Source organism: Hylobates moloch, unplaced genomic scaffold, assembly GCF_009828535.3.
Source record: "Hylobates moloch isolate HMO894 unplaced genomic scaffold, HMol_V3 SCAFFOLD_12, whole genome shotgun sequence".
Classification (NCBI taxonomy): Eukaryota; Metazoa; Chordata; class Mammalia; order Primates; family Hylobatidae; genus Hylobates; species Hylobates moloch.
The window spans coordinates 104,814,165-104,839,594 of NW_026652287.1; the positions used below are offsets into that span (position 1 = coordinate 104,814,165).

At 46.5% G+C, this 25,430-nt stretch overlaps 2 protein-coding genes across 5 annotated transcripts in view; one reads left to right on the forward strand and one right to left on the reverse strand.

The window, feature by feature from the left end:
• Positions 1-8,448: 8,448 nt before the first annotated feature.
• The window catches only part of LOC116479314 (zinc finger protein 552), a 123,501-nt gene continuing 106,519 nt past the window's right edge, over positions 8,449-25,430 (reverse strand). Inside the window, exons 1-4 of one of the 4 annotated variants that reach the window (XM_032171432.2) lie at positions 19,375-19,413; positions 15,275-15,607; positions 14,397-14,523; positions 8,449-10,563 (exon numbers count right to left, since the gene is read on the reverse strand). In XM_032171432.2, coding sequence (XP_032027323.1) covers positions 9,500-10,563; positions 14,397-14,409 — 1,077 coding nt within the window. In that variant the 5' untranslated portion in view covers positions 14,410-14,523; positions 15,275-15,607; positions 19,375-19,413 and the 3' untranslated portion in view covers positions 8,449-9,499. Of the gene's footprint in view, positions 10,564-14,396; positions 15,608-19,374; positions 19,787-25,430 lie in introns of those variants that run through there. The other 3 variants (XM_058426090.1, XM_058426091.1, XM_032171431.2) reach the window with 3 other exon arrangements.
• The window catches only part of LOC116479331 (zinc finger protein 587), a 66,114-nt gene continuing 64,801 nt past the window's right edge, over positions 24,118-25,430 (forward strand). The window contains exon 1 of the mRNA XM_058426084.1: positions 24,118-24,671. The gene's annotated coding sequence lies outside the window, so the exon portion shown is untranslated. The remainder of the gene's footprint in view (positions 24,672-25,430) is intronic.

Consider the following 25,430-nt stretch of genomic DNA (forward strand, 5'->3'; position numbering starts at 1 on the left):
GTTATTCATGAACTTTCTAGAAAAAGTTTGGAGAGTTCCCAGAACCAAGGGTTCCTTCTCTTTTAAACTACATGAGGTAGCTTCTGGGCATTGCCATAGCATTTGTAAACTGCCTTGGTGCTGGTGGGAGTGTCTTTTCGCATGCTAATGCATTATAATGAGCAATGAGGGCAACTAGAGTTGATGTTCTTGCCATCTCAGTTTCACTGCTTTCAGCTGGTTTCTTTAGTGCATCCTGTTTTGACCAGATCCTGTTTCATTATGAGCAGCGTCATGACCAGTGCTCAGAAACAAGTCCTGCTGATCTATGTCGCTGTTTGAAATGCTTCTCTAGTGCCATATAGAAATAGCACTTGAGGCCGGGCAAGGTGGCTCACGCCTGTAATCCCAGCACTTTGGGTGGCCGAGGCCGGTGGATCACGAGGTCAGGAGATCGATCGAGACCATCCTGGCTAACATGGTGAAACGCTGTCTCTACTAAAAATACAAAAAATTAGCTGGGCGTGGTGACAGGCACCTGTAGTCCCAGTTACTGGGGAGACTGAGGCAGGAGAATGGCGTGAACCTGGGAGGCGGAGCTTGCAGTGAGCTGAGATCGCGCCACTGCACTCCAGCCTGGGCGACAGAGCGAGACTCCGTCTCAAAAAAAAAAGAAATAGCCCTTGAACATAAATGTATTTCATAAGGCCATTTTTACTTCCTGCAGAAAGGGTACACTCGCCAGCACTTTTGCCACAGGGGTACACTGAACAAAGGAGACAAGGTCATTTATAACCTGATGCGTTCACCCTACTGCTGGTTTCCATTGCCTGGAACAGGACCTCATATTCTGTATTTGTCCCGATTGGCTAGCAACTTAGAACATTTTAAAAGAGGCAAAGGTAGAGAACAAAGAAAGGAGGAAGTAACTTGTGGAATGCTGAGAAAGGTAAAAACACTTTTAAATAAGGAAGAGGAACAGGCTATGACCTGATGCTTGCTTGGACCAGTATAAGCATGTCAGGGCAAATATTTAGGCTAAATTGTGGGAGCTAAGAACATAAAGTACATTGATTTCTGTATTACTGCTAGCAGATATTTAAGAATGCTAGCACAAGTCTTTCAATAAATTTTGCCTTTAAGAGAAGTTACTATTTATTCCTAATTAGACGTGGAGGAAAGTGTTTGAAGAGGAACCTCTACTTTACTTTTTACAATATTCCCCCTTTTTATTTCCTCCCTCTTCAATCTTGTTTAATGTTTTGACTTAATTGCTTTGTTTGTCCTTCTAAGAGAAGCAATTTTTTTTCGAATAGGGAGGAGGAGAGTTTGGAGTAAACTCTGTAAGAGTGGCAGAGACAAGTTTTTGTATAAAACTTTGAAGGTAGGGAATATTATAACAGCCTACAAGAATAAATACACTAATAACAAGAGTGAACAAGGTGAGAATTGAGGTTAAAATTTATTTTTATTCACTGAACTGTTTCATTATTTTAGAAAAGGGGTTATTTATTTTACAATTTTTGGCAAGTTTATCGGATAGGGCTGTTAACCTTGGTTGCACTTTTGTTATAGTTCTATCAGGGACAGTATTATTAGGAACAAAGGTACAATACTGAGTTTTGTATAAAACATTTAATTTATTGGTCTTTGTGGGGAATTAGACGCATTACCACTGTGTTACAACTGAGCCATTAATTTTGTAGCTTCATCAACATTAATTGGTTTGCTTTCATGACACTGCTGAGGAATCAATTCTTTCTGCAGAGGTTCTAATACTGAGTTTTAATTATGACACAAACATCTCCTTTTTCTGCTAATATTATATTTAAAGCTATTTTATTTTTCCATGCCATCTGGCTAGTAGATCCTAATTGCTTAACTATCTGTTTGATGGCATCCTCAGTGTAATCTATGAATTGTTGGTCATTGTAATAGATATAGCTTAGTCTACATTTTTTTATAGTTACCAGAATAATGTGGATTTAAATTTTGCAGCTATGGCCGGGCACGGTGGCTCACGCCTGTAATCCCAGCACTTTGGGAGGCCGAGGCGGGCGGATCACGAGGTCAGGAGATCGAGACCATCCTGGCTAACACGGTGAAACCCCGTCTCTACTAAAAATACAAAAAATTAGCTGGGCGAGGTGGCAGGCACCTGTAGTCCCAGCTACGCGGGAGGCTGAGGCAGGAGAATGGCGTGAACCCCGGGGGGCGGAGCCTGCAGTGAGCCGAGATGGCGCCACTGCACTCCAGCCTGGGTGAAAGAGCGAGACTCCGTCTCAAAAAGAAAAAAAAAAAAATTTTGCAGCTATTTGATTTTGTGCTTTAAACTTATCTGGCACTTCTCGCAGGATCTTAATAGCATTTATGTAAAACTGAGGATTAAAGGACTCATAAGTTTTTCTTGGCCTTTGGTGTTTTGTTTTTACCTTTGTAGATTGATGAAATGCCAGGGTGAAGGGGATACCCAACTGGATTAGAGGACAAGTACTTCCCCAATTATTTGGCAGTGTCCAGTAAAGGTCTTCCACATACCACTATACATTTGTTTGGAGATGGGTAAGTATGGACTGATGGGCAAGCTCTTGGAAAGGCTTGAGCTCTTTGCATCCTTTAGTGCTTCCAAGGATCACTAAATTTTCCTCCTGACCTGACAGGGATGAAGTAAACTTGGCGTTCAGAGGTGGAAGCTGGATTGCTGTAGGGGGCTGACCCACAGGGTGTTAAATTTCAGGAAACAGCAGAGAGAGCTCAGTATGTTGGATTATCCCAAGCAGTGGGACTTTGAAAAACAGCCACCATACAGTCCATATCTGTTCGATGAGGAGACCATCTGAGTGGAAAGGGGATAATGTGGGACTCTGGCCTACTGTGCTTACAAGTGTAATAATCGCTTTTATTTGAAGTGCTAATGGATTATTTAATCCATTTCATCCAGGCATTTGCATCTTGATATTTTGTCTTGACAGCTAAAGTCTGTCTTACATCTCTTATTTTTACAAGACACCTTAGTTTTACTAGATGTAAGAGCAACCGGTGTGGGATCTAGATCTGAGGCAACTGAAGAAGCGAAAGATGGGGGAATAATGTATATTTTTAAAATAACGGGGGGGTCTTTTTTATTTATGTTAATTTTTTTTTTTTTTGAGATGGAGTCTTGTTCTGTCACCCAGGCTAGAGTGCAGTGGCGTGATGTCAGCTCACTGCAAGCTCCTCCTCCTGGGTTCAAGCGATTCTCCTGCCTCAGCCTCCCAAGTAGCTAGGATTACAGGTGCCCACCACCATGCCTGGCTAATTTTTGTATTTTTAGTAGAGATAGGGTTTCACCATCTTGGCCAGGCTGGTCTCGAACTCCTGACCTCAGGTGATCCACCAGCCTCGGCCTCCCAAAGTGCTGGGATTACAGGCATGAGCTACCGTGCCTGGCCTATTTATGCTAATTTTTATACCATAGAAGTGACTAAGGTATGTCTAGAGTTCGTTAAGGTGGAGGTGGTGATAAAGAGAAAGACAGGGTTATATTGACAAGGCTGACAGTAAGAAGGTGTAGTCCTTTTAGTGAAATAGATGAGGGGTTTTAGATCTGCACAAACCTTTTCGTGGTTTGCTCTTGGGTAGTTTAAGGGATGTAGTCCTATTTACTACAAGGTTGCCAGGCGGTAGGAGCAGAAAATCCGTGTCTTGGCTGCAGGTCATTACAACAATGAGTGCTAGGGATAACTGTGTCAATTAGAGGGCTGGGACATAAATATTTGTGTGAAAAGGCTAGCTGCTGTTGATCTTTTACATTTCTACAAGGTATGACAGAGCAAGCATTAAAGGCAATAGTCTGAGGTGAGTCAGACTTAGTTACATTAATAACAAAGGAGCTAGTAACAGAATAAGGAAAGGAAGCAATATAGAAGGTATATGAAAATTAATCTTTCTTTAACTTAGTAGGGCTTGATCCTAGTACAGTAACCCATAATTCTGAGAGGAAGATATTTTCTTGAGTATGGTGGGTCCATTTTTTTTTTTTTCTCAGCTGTGTGGACGGAAGTCTCAGCGGTTAACAGCATAAAATAGGGTTCTTCCCAGGCTGGTGCTGGTGTACTGGAAATTCTAGGGGTGGTACCTGTGCTAAAAGACTTTTAGTTCCGAGGGAAGGGAAAGTGGAAGATAAATTAAGTATATAATTTTTGCTGCATATTCTGGGGCTTTAGGCCTCATGGTGATCAGCACCGCCCAGGGGAGGCTGCTGCCCTGCCCCTTCTTAATGTCTTGGCCTTCTTGTGGCCTTCACCGCCCTTGCTCACTGTGGCCTCCGGGATGAGAGGCCTTGTGACTTACCTGGCCACCTTAGGGCCTTAAGAAAGCTAAATACCATTGTGTATTTGACAATTTTTTTTGTATGATTTTATATCAGATAAGTTAAATTTTATCTTTATATTAATATCCTATTAATGTTAAACTTAAACTTAATTTTAATAAAATCTTATAGATATTATTTAATTTTAATGTCCATTAGGTAAGACTTTTACAGACTCTTTTTACAATTTTTGTTAAAGAGCAGGTTGGTGCTTTAAGACAAATCTATCATGATTTAATTTTAACATCCAGTTCACAGAAAAACTGGATACCCTTTTAATTTTAGCCAGTATGTTTATACACAGAATTTCCTTTACAATTAACATTTTAAAACTTGCTTAAACCTTTAAAACAAAAAAGTTGTCTTAACTTTTAATGTAGGTAAAAATCCATATTCTTATGCCTCCTTGTAATCTTATTAAAAGTATATTTTCTTACATAAATTGTAAATTGTTTAATAATAATTTTACATCCAGGCCTAATTACTTTTAAATTATACAATATTTATTGCATAAATTCCCTTTTATAGCTTTTCTTACGACTTTCACAGTCTTCAACATGTCTTAACTTTCTGCCTTCCTTTTACACTATTTTTTTCCTAGTTTCACCTCCTTTGTCTTCTTTCGATTTGTCTCTTCCAGTTTCTCTCTTACTCTTTCCTTCTATTTCTCTCTTATTTGCACTCCATTTTCTGCTCTCCCTCATCCCGTTTCCCTTTCTTCTCCTGAGTTCTCTCGCTCCTGCCGCAGGCAGGGCTGGGCCACCCCACAGGCCCCGCCCCCGCCCCGCCCCCGCGATGCTGTTTTTCCTTTTTTTTTTTTTCCTTTTCTTTTTACACTTAGTTTCTGGGGCTGAGTGGGATTTGCGCGGCTGCAGTCTGGGCCCCAGGCAGTCACTGGCCTAGAGGCTTGGCAGATATTTGCTGCCGCAAGTTGCAAGAATTATGCCTTTTCACCTCCTCTGCTCTCCTCCCGGAGCTGGTCCCCACCCTCTTTTTCACAAACCTCCGGGCTGGGGAGAGGGACTTAACCTTTGGCGTGTCTGCCTGGCTGTTTGGCTCTGAGCTTGCTGTTTTTGGTTTCTTTCTCTCTGACTTCCTCTTCTAGTTTCTTTCTTTTCTACTGGTCTTTCCTTTGTCTTTGCCAGCCACCTATGCTGCTGTTTTCTCCTCTGCTTCCCTCTCCCCTAGGGGAGGGACCGTCAGGAGCGGAGCTACTGTTTCTTTCCCTGAGAAGAAAGGAAAGGGGAGTTCTGAATATTTTTCTTACTACCGGAGGTTTGTGTGACGTTCAACCCCCTACTGGGGATTTCTCACCTCCAAGACATCCTAAGGAATACTTTACCAGCCCTGCGGTTTTTCTCCCTTTGGTATGTCCTAACCAAGGAATGCTTTACCATCCCGACTTTTTCCTTAGTCCCGACCACCGAGGATACTTTACCGACTCCTGCGGCTTCTCATTCCTTGGTCTGTGCAAAGAGTTGTCACTGCATTAGGTGAGGATCTTTAAGCTAGGTTGCTGGCCAGTTTTGTTTTTTTTTTTTTTTTTTCCATTGCTGAGAGTCCAGGTTTATTCGTCACACCGGGTGGGTCTCAATTTCTTACCTATGAGGACCTTGCAATGAGGTAGGGGAGTGCTACCTCATGAGAGAGGGCTGGAGACCACCCCCAGGGAATGTATCCCTATACGGATTGCCACCAAATTGTTTGAAATGCTTGTTCTCTGGTGCCGTAAGGAAATAGCACTTCAACATAAATTTAGTAAGGCCATTTTTACTTCCTGCAGAAAGGGTACACTGGCCAGCAGTTTTGCCGTGAGTACACCGAACTAAGGAGACAGGGTAATTTATAACCTGACGCATCCACCCTACTGCTCTGTCCGGTTTCCATTGGCTGGGATGGGACTTCACATTCTGTATTTGTCCCGATTGGCGAGCAACTTAGAATATTTTTTTTGACGGAGTCTCACTGAGTTGCCCAGGCTGGAGTGCAGTGACAGGTTCTCAGCTCACTGCAAGCTCCACCTCCTGGCTTCATGCCATTCTCCTGCTTCAGCTTCCCAAGTAGCTGAGACTACAGGCTCCCGCTACTATGCCTGGCTAATTTTTTGTATTTTTCGTAGAGACGGGGTTTCACATGTTAGCCAGGATGGTCTCGACATCTTGACCTCGTGACCCACCCGCCTTGGCCTCCCAAAGTGTTGGGATTACAGGCATCAGCCACCACCCCGCCCCCCGCCACTGCCCAGCCAATTTAGAAGCTTTTAAAAGAGGCAAAGGTAGAGAACAGAGGAAGGAGGAAGTAACTTATGGAATGCTGAGAAAGGTAAAAACACTTTTAAACCAGGAAGAGGAACAGGCTAATGCTTGCTTGGACCAGTATAAGCATGCCAAGGCAAATATTTAGGCTAAATTGTGGGAGCTAAGAACATAAAGTACATTGATTTCTTAATTGTGGCTAGCAGATATTTAAGAATGTTAGCACGGGTCTTTGAATAAATTTTGCTTATAAGAGAAGTTACCATTTATTCCTAATTAGGGAGGAAAGTCTTTGAAAAGGAACCTCTACTTTACTTTTTATAGTCACTATGAGGATGACTATATCAATGTTTCTTAATTCATATGCTAAAGTGTACTCAATTTTTTTTTTTTTGAGACGGAGTCTCGCTCTGTCGCCAAGGCTGGAGTGCAGTGGCGCAATTGCCATTCAACGCGAGCTCTGCCTCCTGGGTTCACACCATTCTCCTGCCTCAGCCTCTGGAGTACTGAGACTACAGGTGCCCGCCACCATGCCTGGCTAACTTTTTGTATTTTCCCTAGAGACGGCATTTCACTGTGTTAGTCAGGGTGGTCTCGATCTCCTGACGTCATAATCTGCCCGCCTCAGCCTCCCAAAGTGCTGGGTTTACAGGCGTGAGCCACCGCACCCTGCCCTCAATTTCTTTTTTCACATTGACATCTATCTCAAAGGAAGGGCAACTTAACCAATGCCATTGTGGTAAACATCAGTGGCTACAACTTTCACAATTACAGCACAGGTGAAAAAGGCCATCTGAATAACAGCATAAACACGGCATCTGAGTTTCAAAATTTCATCTCCTTACAAGAAAGTGGTTATTATTTTCCAGTGACTGCAGCAATAGTTTCACACTGGGAACTAGGATTATCTCAGAATAAATATTTTTATTTTATTATTTGAGACAGAGTCTAAATGTCGCCCAGGCTGGAGTGCAGTGGTGTGATTTCAGCTCACTGTAACCTCTGTTGCCTGGGTTCAAGTGATTCTCCTGCCTCAGCCTCCTGAGTAGCTGGGATTACAGGCATGTGCCACCATGCCTGGCTAACTTTTGTATTTTTAGTAGAGATGGGGTTTCACCATGTTGGCCAGGCTGGTCTCAAACTCCTGACCTCAAGTGATCCGCCCAACTTGGCCTCCCAAAGTGTCGGGATTACAGGCGTGAGCCACCACGCCTGGCCTCAGAATCAATTACAGGCGCGGTGGCTCACGACTCAGGCCTGTAATCCCAGCACTTTGGGAGGCCAAGGCAGGCAGATCACTTGAGGCCAGGAGTTTGAGATGAACCTGGTAACATGGCAAAAGCCCATCTCTTCTAAAAATCAAAAAACAGCTGGGCATGGTGGCTCACGCATGTAATCCCAGCTACGTGGGAGGCTAAGGTGGGAGAATCGCTTGAACCTGCAAGGTGGAGGTTGCAATGAGCCAAAATCACACCACTGCACTCCAACCTGGTCGACAGTCTTAAAAAAAAAAAAAAAGCAGCCATACATGGTGGCTCATGCCTGTAATGCCAGCACTATGGGAGGCCTAGTTGGGCAGATCATGAGGTCAGGAGATCAAGATGATCCTGGCTAACACAGTGAAACCCTGTCTCTACTAAAAATACAAAAAATTAGCCGGGCGTGTTTGCGGGCGCCTGTAGTCCGCAGGACTGGCTGAGGCAGGAGAATGGCGTGAACCCAGAAGGCAGAGCTTGCAGTGACCTGAGATTGCGCCACTGCACTCCAGCCTGGGGGACAGAGCGAGACTCCATCTCAAAAAATAAATAAATAAATAAATAAAAAAGCAAGCAGCAACTCAAATATCCATAAATGGATGACTGAATATACAATGACATTTCATAGCAGACTATACTTCTCAGCAATATACAACAAATTAACTCATGTCTACATTGATATCAAAATAAGCATGATGCAGGGGCACCCAGGGATTATAAGAGCAAACACTTTATTACATCAGTCAGAAAATTCTGGAAAATGGAAAGTACTCTATTATACTGCAGAGTAACTCAATGGTTGTCTGGAGAGCACAGAGAAAAACTTTATAAAGGCTCCAGGTAAATACAAAAGTGATAGATTAGATAAATTCACTGTTGTGACTCTGGTGGTTTCATGGGGTTATAAGAAAATTCAAGCCAGGCGCCATGGCTCACGCCTGCAATCCCAACACTTTGGGAGGCCAAGGCAGGCAGATCACGAGGTCAGGAGATTGAGAACTTCCTGACTAACAGGGTGAAACCCCGTCTCTACGAAAAATACAAAAAAATTGCCAGAAGTGGTGGCAGTTGCCTGTAGTCCCAGCTATTGGGGAGGATGAGGCAGGAGAACGGCATGAACCCAGGAGGCGGGGCTTACAGTGAGCCGAGATTGCGCCACTGTACTCCAGCCTGGGCGACAGAGCGATGCTGTCTCAAAAAAAGAAAAAAGAAAATTCAAGACTTATCCTACAGCTCAAATATGCATACTTTATTGGACATCATTTATATTTTATTTTTGAAACAGGGTCTCACTCTGTCGCCCAGACTGGACTGCAGTGTTGCAATCTCGGCTCACTGCAACCTCTGCCTCCCAGGCTCAAGCAATCCTCCCACATGACAGCTCTCCTGTGAGTTATGAAGCCAGACTTCTGGATAAATATCCTGTATTTTTCACACTAGTAAGGCCTCCATTCAGTGTTAACTATAATCTTGAAGGAATAGGGTGTGGCTACAAAACTGCCCAATTTATTTTACTTGTAAGGACTTTTCTCTGGTGTGAACTCTCCAGTGTCCAAGGAGAGCAGACTTTTGGGTAAACATTTCCACATTTGCTGCAATCGCGGGATCTTACTCAGGTGTGTGCTCTCCTGTATTTAATGAGACTGGACTCACTGCACTCATAAGGCCTTTCTTTTGTGAACTCTCTGATGATGATGAAGTGAAGAGATTTGCCTAAATTTTTTTTCACATTCACTGCACCCATAAGGCTTTTCTCCAGTGTGAACTCTCCCGTGTTTAGTGAGACTGGAGCTTTCAGCGAAAGATTTCCCACATTCACTGCACTGATAAGGCTTCTGACCAGTGTGAACTCTCTTATGAACACGGAATGTAGAGCTGTGGGTAAATGACTTCCCACAATCACTGCATTCATATGGCCTTTCTCCAGTGTGAACTCTCTGGTGTGCAACGAGGTGGTACTTGTGCCTAAAAAATTTCTGACAAACCTCACACTCATATGGCTTCTCTCCAGTGTGAATTCTCTCGTGTACAAGGAGGTGGGACTTACTGTTAAATAATTTCCCACATATCCCACATGTATAAGGTTTTTCTCTAGTGTGAACTCCTTGATGATTACTGAAGCTATCATATTTGCTAAAGGATTTCCCATATTCACACCACACATTACGTTCTTCTCTAGGGAGCAGTCTCTGATGTTGACTGAGTATATGTTTGGTGCTAAAATGTTTCATGCATCCTCCACAGCTGTAATGGGTTTTTCCCCCATGAAACAGAGACACACACTCAGTTTTGCTGTTTGACTTCCCAGTGTCAGTGGCCTCTTGCTGGAGTAATCCTGACCTTGGCAAAAAGTCCTTCCCACTCTGACTGAAGACAGATGACTCCCCTGACACATGGAACTTACACCTCTTCACAAACAACGCCTCCTCAACACTGCCTCTGTAGGGCTTCTCTCCAATGTACTCATTCTGGGGCTGATGAAAGTTTCCACTGTCATACAATTTATTCCCCCAGGACTCACATCTGTGCAGTTTCTGCTTGTGATGTGTTCCCTGATGATCTGCCACATGCAAAATGTCTCCCAAGATGGGGCCACATATCTCACAGTGGGGGGCCTTCTTGGGAGACACACCTGCCATAGGAGTCCTGACCTGAGTCTCTCTTTGTATATAAATACTCCGCTTAGAAGGTGCCGCCTCATCTTCCACTCCACACCAACAACCTGAAAGCAAGAAAATGCTGGTGAAGTGCATGTTAACTCTGATGGGAAGGCACAGACCACCCACAAGTGTATCTGACAAACTGAGGAATTACTCCAAGGAAATACTTGGAGGAACAGAATGTTGGCTTCGGGTGGAAGATGGTGCTATTTATTATTACTGGACTATAAAGGTCACAGAGTGGAGGAAGCCTCATAACATAAAGGACACAGCCATGTATGTAACATAGGGTGTACAGGCAGGGTCTACAATTCCCGCATCTGCAGAACTTTATGTCCTCATGACATGTGAGTGCTGTAGAGAGGGATTTGTCCAGGCCAAGGAAAACACGAGCAACACAGCAGCTACTGCTCGAGGACAGTTTAATAAAGTGTACACATTTGCTAACACAAAACCAGTATGCTAATACTGGAAACCACTGCAGATGAAGATGTGAATAAAATTAAGATGTGGGGTCCAGAGACGTGAAGATTATTCAGGGGAATAAATATCAGACTACAAGCTCATGTACAAATCAGTTAAAGGGTTTAAAAAAAGAAAGAGTACAACTGACAAGGAGTACAACTGACAATTCTGATGCTCTTAACAATGGGGAAGACACCAGTAGCAGTGGCTCATGGCTGTAATCCTAACGTAGGAAGATCATCTGAGCCCAGAAATCCAAGACCAGCCTGGGAAACATGGTGAGACCCTGTCTTTACAGAAATTATTTTTAAAATGGCCAAGCGCGGTGACTCATGCCTGTAATCCCAGCACTTTGGGAGGCTAAGGCAAAGGGATCGCTCAAGCCCAGGAGATCAAGACCAGCCCGGGTAACACAGCAAAACCTCCTCTCTACAAACATTCACCAGGCGTGATGGTGTGCACCTGTAGTCCCAGCTACTCAGGAGACTGAGGCTGGAGGATCATTTCAGCCCAGGAGGTTGAGGCTGCAGTGAACTATATTCACACCACTGCACTCCAGGTAACAGAAATGACAGTGTGAAAACCTGTCTCAAAAAAGAAAAGTGAGAGGAGAGAGGAGGGGAGGGGAGGGGAGGGGAGGGGGAAGAGGGAAGAGGGAAGAGGAAACAGGAGAGAGAAGAGAGAAGAAAAGGGCCAGGCACCCTGGGTCATGCCTGTAATCCCAGCACTTTGGGAGGCGGAAGTGGGTGGATCACCTGAGGTCAGGAGTTGGAGGCCAGTCTGACCAACATGGAGAAACCCTGTCTCTACTAAAAATACAAAATATTAGCCTGTGGGGAAAAGAAAGAGAGATCAGACTGTTACTGTGTCTATGTACAAAGAAGTAGGCATGAGACTCCATTTTGTTCTCTACTAAGAAAAATTCTTCTGCCTTGAGATATGGTTTATCTGTAACCCTACCCCCAACCCTGTGCTCACAGAAACATGTGCTGTGTCAACTCAAGGTTAAATGGATTTAGGGCTATGCAGGATGTGCTTTGTTAAATAAATGCCTGAAGGCAGCATGCTTGTTAAGTCGTCACTACTCCCTACTCTCAAGTACCCAGGGACACAAAACACTGTGGAAGGCCAGTATTGTCCAAGGTTTCTCCCCATGTGATAGCCTGAGACCTGTAAAGGGTCTGTGCTGAGGAGGATTCGTGAAAGAGGAAGGAAGGCCTCTTTGCAGTTGAGATAAGAGGAAGGCATCCGTCTCCTGCCTGTCCCTGGGCAATGGAATGTAAAACCCGATCATATATTCCATCTACTGAGATAGGAGGAAACTGCCTTAGGGCTGGAGGTGAGACATGCTGGAGGCAATACTGCTCTTTAATGCATTGAGATATTTATGTATCTGCACATCAAAAGCAGGGCACTTTTTTCTTTACCTTGTTTATGATGCAGAGACATTTGTTCACATGTTTTCCTGCTGACCCTCTCCCCGCATTACCCTATTGTCCTGCCACATCCCCCTCTCCCAGATGGTAGAGATAATGATCAATAAATACTGAGGGAACTCAGAGACTTGTGCCATTGCGGATCCCCCCTATGCTGAGCACTGCTCCTCTGGGCCCACTTTTCTTTCTCTATACTTTAGTCTCTGTGTGTCTTTCTTTTCTCAAGTCTCTTGTTCCACCTGATGAGAAACACCCACAAGTGTGGAGGGGCAGGCCACCCTTCATTGGCCAGGCATGGTGGCACATGCCTGTAATCCCAGCTACTCAGGAGGCTGAGAGCAGGAGAATCGCTTCAGCCCGGGAGATGGATGTTGCGGTGAGCGAGATCGCACCATTGCACTCCAGCCTGGACAAAAAAAACGAAACTCCATCTAAAAAAAAAAAAAAAAAAATGGAGAAGTCCAGGTGCAGTGGATCACACCTGTAATCCCAGCACTGTGGGAGGCCGAGGTGGGCGGATCATGATGTCAGGAGTTTGACACCAGCCTGGCCAATATGGTGAAACCCCGTCTCTACTAAAAATACAAAAAATAGCCAGGCGTGGTGGTGTGCACCTGTAGTCCCAGCTACTTGGGAGGCTGAGGCAGAAGAATGGCTTGAACCCGGGAGGCGGAGGTTGCAGTGAGCCAAGATCGCACCACTGCACTCCAGCCTGGGCGACAAAGTGAGACTGTCTCAAAAAAAAAAAAAAATTAGCGGGGCGTAGTGGCATGTACCTGTATTCCCAGCTTTTCAGGAGGCTGAGGCAGGAGAATTGCTTCAGCCTGGGAGGCAGAGGTTGCACTGAGCAGAGATCAAGCTACTGCACTCCAGCCTGGGCAACAGAACAAGACCCTTTCTCAAAAAACAAACAAAACCAAAAACAAGAATGAAGGAGAAAAGACGATACAGAAATCATGTGTGCTTACTTGTCTGGCCCCAAAAATATTACTGAAATAGAATAGGTTTCTGTCATGATTTGAATAAAACTCTGACATCATGCACCACTGTCCTAGGATGCTATTCTTCAGGGACTCAGAACCCATAATGCTGAGGCTGGATTCATTTGCATCTTCTGATCACAGAAGACCACCAAGATAACCAAGTACATGAGACATACATGATGTAAGAACAAAGGGAAAGACAGAACAAGGAAACAGCCAACACTGGCTTAGAACAACTCAGCACATGACGGCAGACAGGAAACTAAATATTACAAAAAGAATTTCTGTTTTTGGAGATGGAGTCTTGCTCTGTTGCACAGACTGGAGTGCAGTGGCACAATCTCAGCTCACTGCAACCTCTGCCTCCTGGGTTCAAGGTATCCTCCCACCTTAGCCTCCCAAGTAGCCAGGATTACAAGCGTGCACCACCACACCTGGCTAATTTTTATATTTTCAGTAGAGCTGGGGTTTCACCGTGTCAGCCAGGCTGTTCTTGAACTCCTGGCCTCAAGTAATCCATCTGCCTTGGCCTCCCTGAGTGCGGAAATTATAGGCATGAACCACTGCACCAGACCTATGAAGAGAGTTTCTAAGGAGGGTATTACAAGAACAGTCTATAGTCTATATAGGCAGTGACAATGTCAATGAAGACAATTCTGGCACGGGGGGCATGAAGAAATAGCAGGTGGAGGAATGAATTAGATCCCAAACCTGAAATCTAGATGAAATCACACAGACATCCACAGGACAAACAAGGTAGCCTGCATTAAGATGTCTGTAAGACTTCTGACTCTGAATTCTTCCCTGGGAGCTCAATAGCAGGTGTTGGGGCTGCTCCAAGGATGGAGAGGGCAGTATGCCTACCTCAGTCCTACCAACCAAGAAATTACCCACAGAACTGAGATAGGAAGCTGTGTCCATGCTCCTGACATGAGAAAGTCTTGCCAATAGAAAAAAAGGGGGAAAGATAGAGACTAGCTCAGGTCACAGGGGTGAGTGTGGGTAACTTACCCAGGGAGGACATAAGTGCCAGGTTCTCCAGGGTCACATCACGGTACAGGCATCTCTGAGCCTCACTAAGGAGATTCCATTCCTCCCAGGTAAAGTTCACAGCCACGTCTTCAAAAGTCACTGTGTCCTGTTATGACGTTGACAGATGAAACTACAAACCGCCCCTATGCTGAGGTATCACAATCCATCTCTCCCACACATCTACTCTCGCACATCCTCCTCTCAAGGTCCTCAAATCATAGGAGACACTAGGCCCACTGGTCATGGGGTACAGCAACCAACAACAATAATTAGGTGAACAAATAAGTATCTATGTGGTGGCTGTGACATAAAGTCCACCCCCTCCTGATAGGCACTTCCCCTAGTATGGCCGAGGTCATGGAAAGCCCAATGTGGCACCTCCAGCACATCAGAGATACCCTCTCGGAACGCACCTCATTCTTTAGACTTCCCAGGTACATTCCATGTCCATCCCCAGCTGACTGCCACACACACCACTGGCCTCTCTCTGGCCTTTAAACAACTTGAAGTATCTTAACACCCTCCTTTTTCTTCTACTAGCGTGGGTGGAAATCTCCCACTAAGGTTATATTGTAAAGTGCCAAAATAAATGACAACTGATACTTGACAGATGCCATTAACAGGAGTTTAAACATAAAATATATTCATAAACTGGTAAGAGGGACACCTCTCACCACAGAGGGGTTTCATTGTGGATAACAGAGAGTAACCAGGGATTGTATAATGCAAGCTTTGTAAGATGAAAAGGGTGTAATGGCCTAATTCCCTCAGGAGCATGCCACTGGCTTCTTAAAATAACTCTGATTATAGAAATGGAATTGAAACACACTACAAAGTATAATAGTCAGGAACTCTACCTGGTCCCGCTGATGGAAAGGTTTCTTAGGCTATTATACATTACTTAAGATAGTAGAGGACTGGGCATGGTGGCTCACGCCTGTAATCCCAACACTTTGGGAGGCCAATGCAGGCAGATCATGAGGCCAGGAGTTCAAGACCAGCCTGATCAACATGGCAAAATCCCACCTCTACTAAAAATACAAAAAATTAGCTGGGCATGGTGGTGGGTGCCTGTAATCCCAGCTACTCAGGAAGCTGAAGCAGAATTGCTTGAACCCAGGAGGTGGAGGTTGCAATGAACTGAGATTGTGCCACTTCACTCCAGCCTGGGCAACAGAGCAAGACTCCATCTAAAAAAAAAAAAAAAAGTACAGTGGGAAATTTGCACTCAGATCATTTGAAGACACACCAATATCACCAGATATCCAAGTGGCACATCACACTGCACCTTCATTTTGGGGCTTACATGACATCGTGGCTGACACCATCCAGACCATGCTTGGCCAACCCAAACAGGATCCAATATCGCCACAGAATTCCATTTCTATTGGATCCTAAAAGAAGTGGTAGTCTCGGCCAGGCGTGGTGGCTCACGCTTGTAATCCCAGCACCTTGGGAGGCCGAGGCAGGCGGATCACGAGGTCAGGAGATCGAGACCACGGTGAAACCCCGTCTCTACTAAAAAATACAAAAAATTAGCCGGGCGTGGTGGCGGGCGCCTGTAGTCCCAGCTACTCGGAGAGGCTGAGGCAGGAGAATGGCGTGAACCCGGGAGGTGGAGCTTGCAGTAAGCCGAGATTGCGCCACTGCACTCCAGCCTGGGCGATAGGTAATCTCAAAGATTTTCTTATAATAGTTTTCTGTTTGGTCTGGTTCACCAGGTGGTGTGGGTCTGTCCCCTCCGCCGCCACGCCCGGCTAATTTTTTTGTATTTTTAGTAGAGACGGGGTTTCACCGTGGTCTCGATCTCCTGACCTCGTGATCCGCCCGCCTCGGCCTCCCAAAGTGCTGGGATTACAAGCGTGAGCCACCGCGCCCGGCCAGTAGTCTCAAATAATTCTACGAAGGCCTCCTTGTGTGGCTCCATAGCGACGCAGAACTATGCATGACTTCAGATATCAGTGGCAGTATTCCACTTCTGTGCCACATTTGCTGACCCCTCAGCAATTATGACCTTCCTCTTTTGACCTAACACCATTTAAAGCCAAGCCCCATTGGTCGTCCATACGGGGCCTAGTGACTGTCACAGATGAGCATATTTCCTCCTGACCATATACTCCATGGTGAATGAAACTCCCCAGGCACCAACATAGTTGTGTCACAATCTTGGCAAGTGCATATAACGGTAAATAAGCACCAACTGCAGTCTAAGTGTCACCTTCCCTCAATTACTCCTATACTTCTGAATGCATGTCATGTCTATTATCTCCATGGAAGTCCGTGTCTCCTGACAAACTGCTGTCGGATACATCTTACCTTCATTGTCACTTAACTCCCTCTTCTGTGTTTGTGAATGACAATAATGTCAGCTAGGGATCCAAGCAAGACATCCAGTCTTCAGTCTCCAATCACGGCTTCCTGGACCGCTAAAAGATTTACCACCTTAATCTGAAGTGTGCCCTCCTAAACGTGACCCTTGGCTAACTCACCTTAGTCCACACATTCCCTTCTATATATTGCACGGCCCCAATATCAGTTCATTTGCAGAGATCCCAACCTATGTGGACATTACTCACTTGCTGCCTCTACTTACTGGTCTCTGAATCACCTCAGATTCTTAACACAGTGAAAACAACCCTCCTTATAACCCCAGTGAATATTATGCCTACGCTCAACTTGCTCATCTCAGCTGATACAGCTTCTATCACTACAGCTGCTGAGACCAAAAACTATGGAGTCATACCTGAAACCTCTCTTTCACACATTTACCATCATATTAGAAAATGCAGCTTCCTGTTTGCAAAATGTTAATAGTGAATCCAGCTACATCTTCTTAGCCATGAATTGTTCATTAACCCTCACCTGGATTATGGAACCAGCCTCAACGTTGATCTTCCTTCCTCCTCCCTCAACTCCACATTCTGTTCTCCAATGTAGAGCCAAACAGAACTGCAGTACAACTCCCCGCTCTGATCAGTCTTACCTCTAAGGATTTTGCTTCCTGGCATGAAATCCAGGGTTAAACTTCTAAGTGTATTTACATAGGTTCACTGAAATGGGAATACCTCCATACAACGTGTCATGGAGTTAGGACCTTGGCTTTAGGGTTTCTCCAAGGTTCCCAGATCAAATGTCTGAAAAAACACCACTTAAGAGTCCCAGGGCGAGGTGGAGCTTGCAGTGAGCCGAGATCGCGCCACTGCACTCCAGCCTGGGTGACAGAGCAAGACTCCGTCTCAAAAAAAAAAAAAAGAGTCCCAGGGCCAGGTGTGGTGGCTCACACCTGTAAGCTCAGCACTTTGGGCGGCCAAAGTGGGTGGATCGCTTGAGCCCAGAAGTTTGAGGCCAGCCTGGACAACATGGCAAAACACTGCCTCTACTTAAAAATAAAAATAAATAAAATATAAAAATAAAAATTTAGCGGGGCATGATACTGCACGTCTGTGGCCCCAGCTACTCAGGAGGCTGAGCCAGGGAAGTCGAGGCTGCAGTGGGCAGAGATCATGCCACTGCACTCCAGCCTGGGCAACAGAGTGAGAACCTGTCTCAAAAAAGTTTTAAAAATTAAATTTATTTATTTATTTATTTATTTTTAAGACAGAGTCTCGCTCTGTCGCCCAGGCTGGAGTGCAGTGGTGCGATCTCGGCTCACTGCAAGCTCCGCCTCCTGGGTTCATGCCATTCTCCTGCCTCAGCCTTCCCAGTAGCTGGGACTACAGGCGCCCGCCACCACGCCAGGCCAAAAGGCTAATTTTTTGTATTTTTAGTAGAGACATGATTTCACCGTGTTAGCCAGGATGATCTCGATCTCCTGACCTCGTGATCCACCCGCCTCAGCCTCCCAAAGTGCTGGGATTACAGGCATGAGCCACCGCGCCAGGCCATATTAAAGTAAATTTAAAAGAGACCCAGGCCACCACAAGCTAGAGAACACGTGGATAAGAGTCAGGACCCGTGAGGGAATAGAACACCCTCCACTTTCTTTCTTTTGTTTTTTTGAGACGGAGTTTCACTCTGGTTGCCCAGGCTGGAGTGCAATGGCACGATCTCGGCTCATGGCAACCTCGGCCTCCCAGGCTCAAGCGAGTCTCCTGCCTCAGCTTCCCAAGTAGCTGGAATTACAGGAATGCACCACCACCCCTTGGTTAATTTTGTATTTTTAGTAGAGACAGGGTTTCTCCATGGTTGGTCAGGCTGGTCTCTACCTCCGGACCTCAGGTGATCCTCCCGCCTAGGCCTCCAAAAGTGCTGGGATTACAGGAGTGAGCCACAGCACCTGGCCACACCCTCCACTTTCTTGTATGCGTTCCTTAAATGCTTCCACAGCCATAAAGGCCTGAGGGAAGAGGCTGACTTTACAGGACTGTGTCCCTGATATGATCTGGTAAGCTCAGGCCTCCCTGAACGCTTTTGTGTCCATGGAGCCAGGTGACCTTGGACTATTGTCTGACCTGCGTGTCTCAGCACAAAATGTCATCTCTACCACCTATATGGTCTACAAGGATTCAATCTCAAAGGGCCCCAACATCATCCCCTCTCTACTCTGTTATTTATTTGGCCTTTAGGAAACTTTAAAAGCCTGGACTTTGATCCAATCCCTTCTTTCTTGGAAATTCTCCACATTTCTAGTGTCCTCGCAATGATTTCACAGCCCCCAGCCTCCTTGCTCTTCCAGGAGTTCCGCCTCACACGTTGTTCCCTACAGGCGCCTGTGGACCCCAGGTTCCATCCTCCCGGATCCGTCCATCTCCAGGCCATTGCCCGCGCCCCTCCCTGTACCTGTCGCTCTCCCCACCGCATCCCACGGGTGTCTGAAACAGGGATCCCTTCCGAGAGCCCCTCAGTGTCCCGACGCCGAGTCCAGGTTGCAGAGCCGTGAGCAGGTGCCGCTCCTTCGCTGCTTTAGGACTTGTGTAACTAGGAGGTGACCGGAGAGCACGGAAGGTGCCACAATTACCTGAACCGGGAACCTCAGCGCGGCCGCCGCCATGGGACCACGTGGGGTAAGCTGGGTTGAGAGCAGCAGGTGCCCTTAAAGAGCTGCAGAGTCACGTCTGTGCAGAGAGAAGAACGACTCTTGACCTCTTGGATCCAGTCACCACCACGGTCCCAACACAGCGATCCGAGGACTCTCATTCCACAAACATACCTAACGCCAATCGAAATGGTCGCTGCTAAAGGGCGCCGGGAGTCCCGCCTCTACCTTACGTGCGCACACGGAAACGCCTTCAATCTGAGCTCTCACTGGCTCTGCCGCGCTGTCATTTGACGCAGAACTTTCTGGGTAATGTAGTTTCCCAGGTTCCAAGGCAAGAGAGGGAGATACTCAGTGGCGCTTGGGAAGGAAAAGCCCAGCTCCAACTCCCGGGCTCTCAGGGAGGCCTCCTGACCCGCATGGTGGTGCGCGCCTGTAATCCCAAATTTTGGGATGCTGAGGTGGCAGGACTGCTTAAGCCCAGTTGGTCCAGGCTGCACTGAGCTGTGACTGCACCACTGCACTCCAGCCTGGGCGACAGACCCTGTCTCAAAAGAAAAAAAAAATGTTAATTAAGCATTTGTGCTGTTAGGGGAGGAGAACACCCCTCATATTGTTTTATGCCCAATTTCTGCCTCCAAAGAAACAAGTAAAACTAAAAGGCAGAAATGAAATCCACAGGCAGACAGCTGGGCGCCACACCCTGGGCCTGGTTAAAGATCGACCCCTGACCAAACCGGTTATGTTATCTGATTCCAGACCTTCTATGGAAAAGCACTGAAAATCCCTGTCCTGTTCTGTTCTGATTACCAGTGCATGCAGCCTCCAGTTGTGTACCCCCTGCTTGCTCAATCAATCACGACCCTCTCACGTGGACCCCCTTAGGGTTGTAAGCCCTTAAAAGTGACAGGAATTGCTCACTTGGGGAGCTCGGTTGTTGGAGATGTGAGTCTTGCCAGAGCTCCTGGCTGAATAAAGCCCTTCCTTCTTTAACTCGGTGTCTGAGGGGTTTTGTCTGCAGCTTGTCCTGCTACATTTCTTGGTTCCTTGAGCGGGAAGCCAGGTGATTAACAGATGGTTGAGGCAGCCCCTTAGGCAGCTTAGGCCTGCCCTGTGGAGCATCCCTACAGGGGACTCTGGCCAGCTTGAGGGATGCAGAACCTGAGATCACTCCCGGGTAGGCAATTGCCCTGGTGGAACACCTCGCCAGAGCGGCTCATGGCAGGACCCCACAGAGGATCAATGCAGTGGCTGAACACTGGGACGAAACAGGCACTTGGAGTCTAGACATCTGAAACTTGGTAAGACTAGTCTTTGGAACTTGCCCACTCCATTTGAGTGGAAGGGTGGCCTGATCACCCACGGTGTACCTGTACTGGCACTTTGGTTTTTGTTTTTGACTTGACTTGGATTGCTTGATACTTTGGTTTTGGTTTTGACCTGGCTTGGATTTCTGGATACTCTGATTTTGGTTCTGATTCTGGTTTGGTGTAAACTGTAAAAGTGTGTGTGTGCCCTTTTTACCTGTTCTTTGTTTTGTGGTGTGTGTGTGGTGTGAGCGTGGTGTTTTGTCTCAAAGAAGCATGGGTCAGACACAAAGTAAGCCCACTTCACTAGGAACTATGTTGAAAAATTTCAAGAAGGGATTTAAGGGAGATTACGGTGTTACTATGACACCAGGAAAACTTAGAACTTTGTGTGAAATAGACTGGCCAGCATTAGAGGTGGGTTGGCCATCAGAAGGAAGCCTGGACAGGTCCCTTGTTTGAAAGGTATTGTGTCTGGAATTGGTTCCTTCCGGTGGGTTCTTGATCTCGCTGACTTCAAGAATGAAGCCGCAGACCCTCACGGACAGTGTTAAAGTTCTTAAAGATGGTACGTCCGGAGTTTGTTCCTTCAGATATTCAGATGTGTCTGGAGTTTCTTCCTTCTGGTGGGTTCGTGGTCTCACTGGCTTCAGGAGTGAAGGTGCAGATCTTCGTGGTGAGTGTTACAGCTCGTAAAGGCAGTGCAGGCCCAAAGAGTGAGCAACAGCAAGATTTATTGTGAAGAGCGAAAGAACAAAGTTTCCACAGCATGGAAGGGGACCCGGGTGGATTGCTGCTACTGGCTGGCCTGTTTTATTCCCTTATGTGGCCCCACCCACATCCTGCTGATTGGTCCATTTTACAGAGCCCTGATTGGCCGATTTTACAGAGCAACAGAGCGAGACTCCATCTCAAAAAAAAAAAAAAAAGAAGAATCTCACTTTGAAGCCAAAACCATCAGAGTGACAATTCCAATTATGTCATGAGCATAATTCCATCTGTTAGACATCAGTGCTAACATTTCTCTGAGGCCCTAAGTTTTTTCACCATCTACTGATGTTTCCTCAGAACTACTTCTGTCAGAACTGTTGAATAATTACCTAGTCAGTGTTTTTGTTTTTTTTTTTCACAAGGAGTCTCGCTCTGTCACCCAGGCTACAGTGCAACAGCTCAATCTCAGCTCACTGTTAGCTCTGCCTCCGGGGTTCAAGCAATTCTTCTGCCTCAGCCTCCCAAGTAGTTGGGATGAAAGGTGCGTGCCACCACGCCCAACTAATTTTGTATTTTTAGTAGAGACAGGGTGTCACCATATTGGCCAGGCTGGTTTCGAACTCCTCACCTGGTGATCTGCCCGCCTCGGCCTCCCAAAATGCTGAGATTACAGGCGTGAGCCACCGGGCCTGGCGTATCTAGTTAGTATTAACAGGCTTTTGTATCTTGCATTTTACAACTGTTTCTCTCATGTAATTTTCATTTTTCATGCAGAACACTCCCTGCTCTCTTAAGATACATCAATGATAATCACTTCCCATCAATGACATGAACTCATGGATTTAACAAATGCCCAGTATGACCAGATGGAGAGCACCACCTTTAAGGACTGTAGCTATTACCACTACCAAGCTACCAAATCTTTTATTGTTGTTTACATATATATGACTGACTTCAAATTCCTAAAAGGAGTTGAATATAAGTTAGAATATCAAGCAAAGGATACTAAGTGGGTAAAAGTGTTGCACAATTAATTGAATGCTACAATTGATTTGTGAACCTCCCAAATTTGAGACAGGTCTCAGTTCATTTGAAAAGTTTATTTTGCCAGCCAGGCTCAGTGGCTCACTCCTGTAATCTCAGCACTTTGGGAGGCCAAGACAGGCAGAGCACGAGGTCAAGAGATCGAGACCATCCTGGCCAACAAGGTGAAACCACTAAAAATACAATAATTAGCTGGGCAAGGTGCTGCACGCTTGTAGGCCCAGCTACTCGGGAGGCTAAGGCAGGAAAATCGCTTGAACCCGGGAGACAGAGGTCGCAGTGAGCCAAGATCTCGCCGCTGCACTCCAGTCTGGTGACTGAGGGAGACTCTATCTCAGAAAAAAAAAAAAGTTTATTTTGCCAAAGGTGAGGACGCATGCCGGTGACACAGCTTCAGGAAGTCTTGACAACACGTGCCCAAGGTGGTTCGGGCACAGGTTGTATTTTTTGTTTTGTTTTGTTTTGTTTCAAATGGAGTCTCCCTCTGTCGACCACGCTGGAGTGGAGTAGCGTGATCTCTGCTCAACTGAAAGCTCCGCCTTCCGGGCTCACACCATTCTCTTGCCTCAGCCTCCCGAGTAGCTGGGACTACAGGCGCCCGCCACCAGGATGGCTAATTTTTTTTTTTTTTTTTGTATTTTTACTAGAAACGGGGTTTCACCATGTTAGCCAGGATGGTCTGGATCTCCTGACCTCGTGATCCGCCCGCCTCCTCCTGCCAAAGTTCTGGGATTACAGGCGTGAGCCACAGCGCCGGCCGGTTTTGTACATTTTAGGGGGACATGAGACATCAGTGAATATATGTCAGAAGTACATTGGTTCCGACCAGAAAGGCAGGGACAAGTCCAAGGAGGGAGGGGACTTCCAGGTCACATGTAGGTGAGAGGCAAATAGTTGGATTCTTTTTAGTTTCTGATAAGCCTTTCCAAAGGAGGCAACCAGACTATGCACCTATCTCAGTGAGGAGAGGGATGACTGAATAGAACGGGAGGCAAGTTTGCCCTGAGCAGTTCCCAAATTGACTTTTCCCTTTAGCTTAGTAATTTTGAGGCCACAAGATTTTCCTTTCACAGATTCTATCAGCAGAAGAGTTGTTTTCTGTAGGAATCACAGAGATTCAGCTTTGCACTCCTGCTTTAGGGGAGCACATCTCTAACGTCCTTGATTTGCCTTAGGGACTCTAATTCTTCTGAGGGCCTTCAGAAACATTATAACATAATAAAGTTTATCAGCCTCTGCTTCCAGTGCAGGTATTTTGCGACTGAACGACTGTTTCAAAGGGTGTGGTAATTTGGATTTTTAGCCTTTGGGAGAAGGCTAAATAATAATTTTAGATTGAACTCCCTATTATTTACCTTGAGCTCGCCAAAATCTGAAGTAGTATTTTTCCAAATTCTTGAGTGATTAGTTACAGACACTAGTCTCCAGGAATCTCAATACGGCTTCTAAGGCTAGGTGAGACCAATCCTCTGCCCTAGAAGGGCGCACTTTTTTTTTTTTTTTTTTGTGACAGAGTCTCGCGCTGTCGCCCAGGCTGGAGTGCAGTGACAGGATCTCGACTCACTGCAAGCTCCGCCTCCGGGGTTCACGCCATTCTTGTACCTCAGCCTCCCAAGTAGCTGGGACCACAGGCGCCCGCCACGACGCCCGGCTAATTTTTTGTGTTTTTAGTAGAGACGCGGTTTCACCGGGGTAGCCAGGATGGTATCGATCTCCTGACCTGCGATCCGCCCGCCTCAGCCTCCCAAAGTGATGGGATTACAGGCGTGAGCCACCCCGCCCGACCTCAGGGCGCACTTTTAAGGAGAGTTCCTGACCTGAAGGTGGGCTTTTCCTGCAGATGCGCCTCTGGGTAGCGCCCTCTTCACAGCCTTGAAACCTCGTGAACTACATTACTCAGAAAGCTCTGCGTTGAACGAATGCCATCAGAGCCAATGAGGGCTCGGAAAGAAGCATTTCCGTGTGTGCACTTAATGTAGGGCCGAGACTTCCGGGGTCCTCTAGTAGCGGCCACATTGATCTGCGATACGCATGTTGGCCCTGTTTGTGGCCCCGGACTGCTAGGTGGGACTGCGGTGACTGAACCTAGAAGGTGGAGAGGAACCGTCCTCGGTGCACAGAGCGGCTTTGCAGCCCGGTGACGGCGCCCGCTGCTCCCCGGCCGTGCTTTCCCCAAGTAGTCCGATGGCTGCGGCTGCGCCGAGGCGCCCTGCTCAGGTAATTGTGGTGCCTTCTGTGCCCTCAGGTCACCTCATCGTCACCCAGGTCCTAAACCAGCCCGGGAGCGGCTCCTGCTCATGGGTCTGTAACCAATACCCGGCGTAGGGACACTGAGGCCCTCGCGGGAGGGGTCCCTGTGTAACCGTCCGGTGGGTTCACCTTGCCAGCTGCCTAGACAGAGCCCATTTATGAAGACAGGGGAATTGCGATGGAGAAATAGTAATTCACACAGAGCCGGCTGTTCGGGAGACAGGAGTTTTATTATTATTCAAATCAGTCTCCCCGAGCATTCCAGGATCAGAGTTTTCAAAATTAATTTGGCGGGTACGGGCTTGGGAAGTGGGGAGTGCTGAACGGTCAGGTTGGACATGGATTTATAGAGGGTTGAAGTGAGTTTTTCATGCTGTTTTCTGTTCTGGGTGGGATGGCAGAACTGATTGACGCAGATTACCTGTCTATATGTCGTCAGCTGATCCATCCAGTGCAGGATCTGAAAATACCCCAAGCACTGATCTTAGGTTTTACAATAGTGATGTTATCTTCAGGAGCAACTTGGCGAGATTCAGACTCTTGGAGCCTGAAGCTACATGACCCCTAAAAGGTAATTTCTAATCTTTTTTTTTTTTTTGAGACGGAGTCTCGCTCTGTCGCCCAGGCTGGAGTGCAGTGGCGCGATCTTGGCTCACTGCAAGCTCCACCTCCCGGGTTCACGCCATTCTCCTGCCTCAGCCTCTCCTTGTAGCTGGGACTACAGGC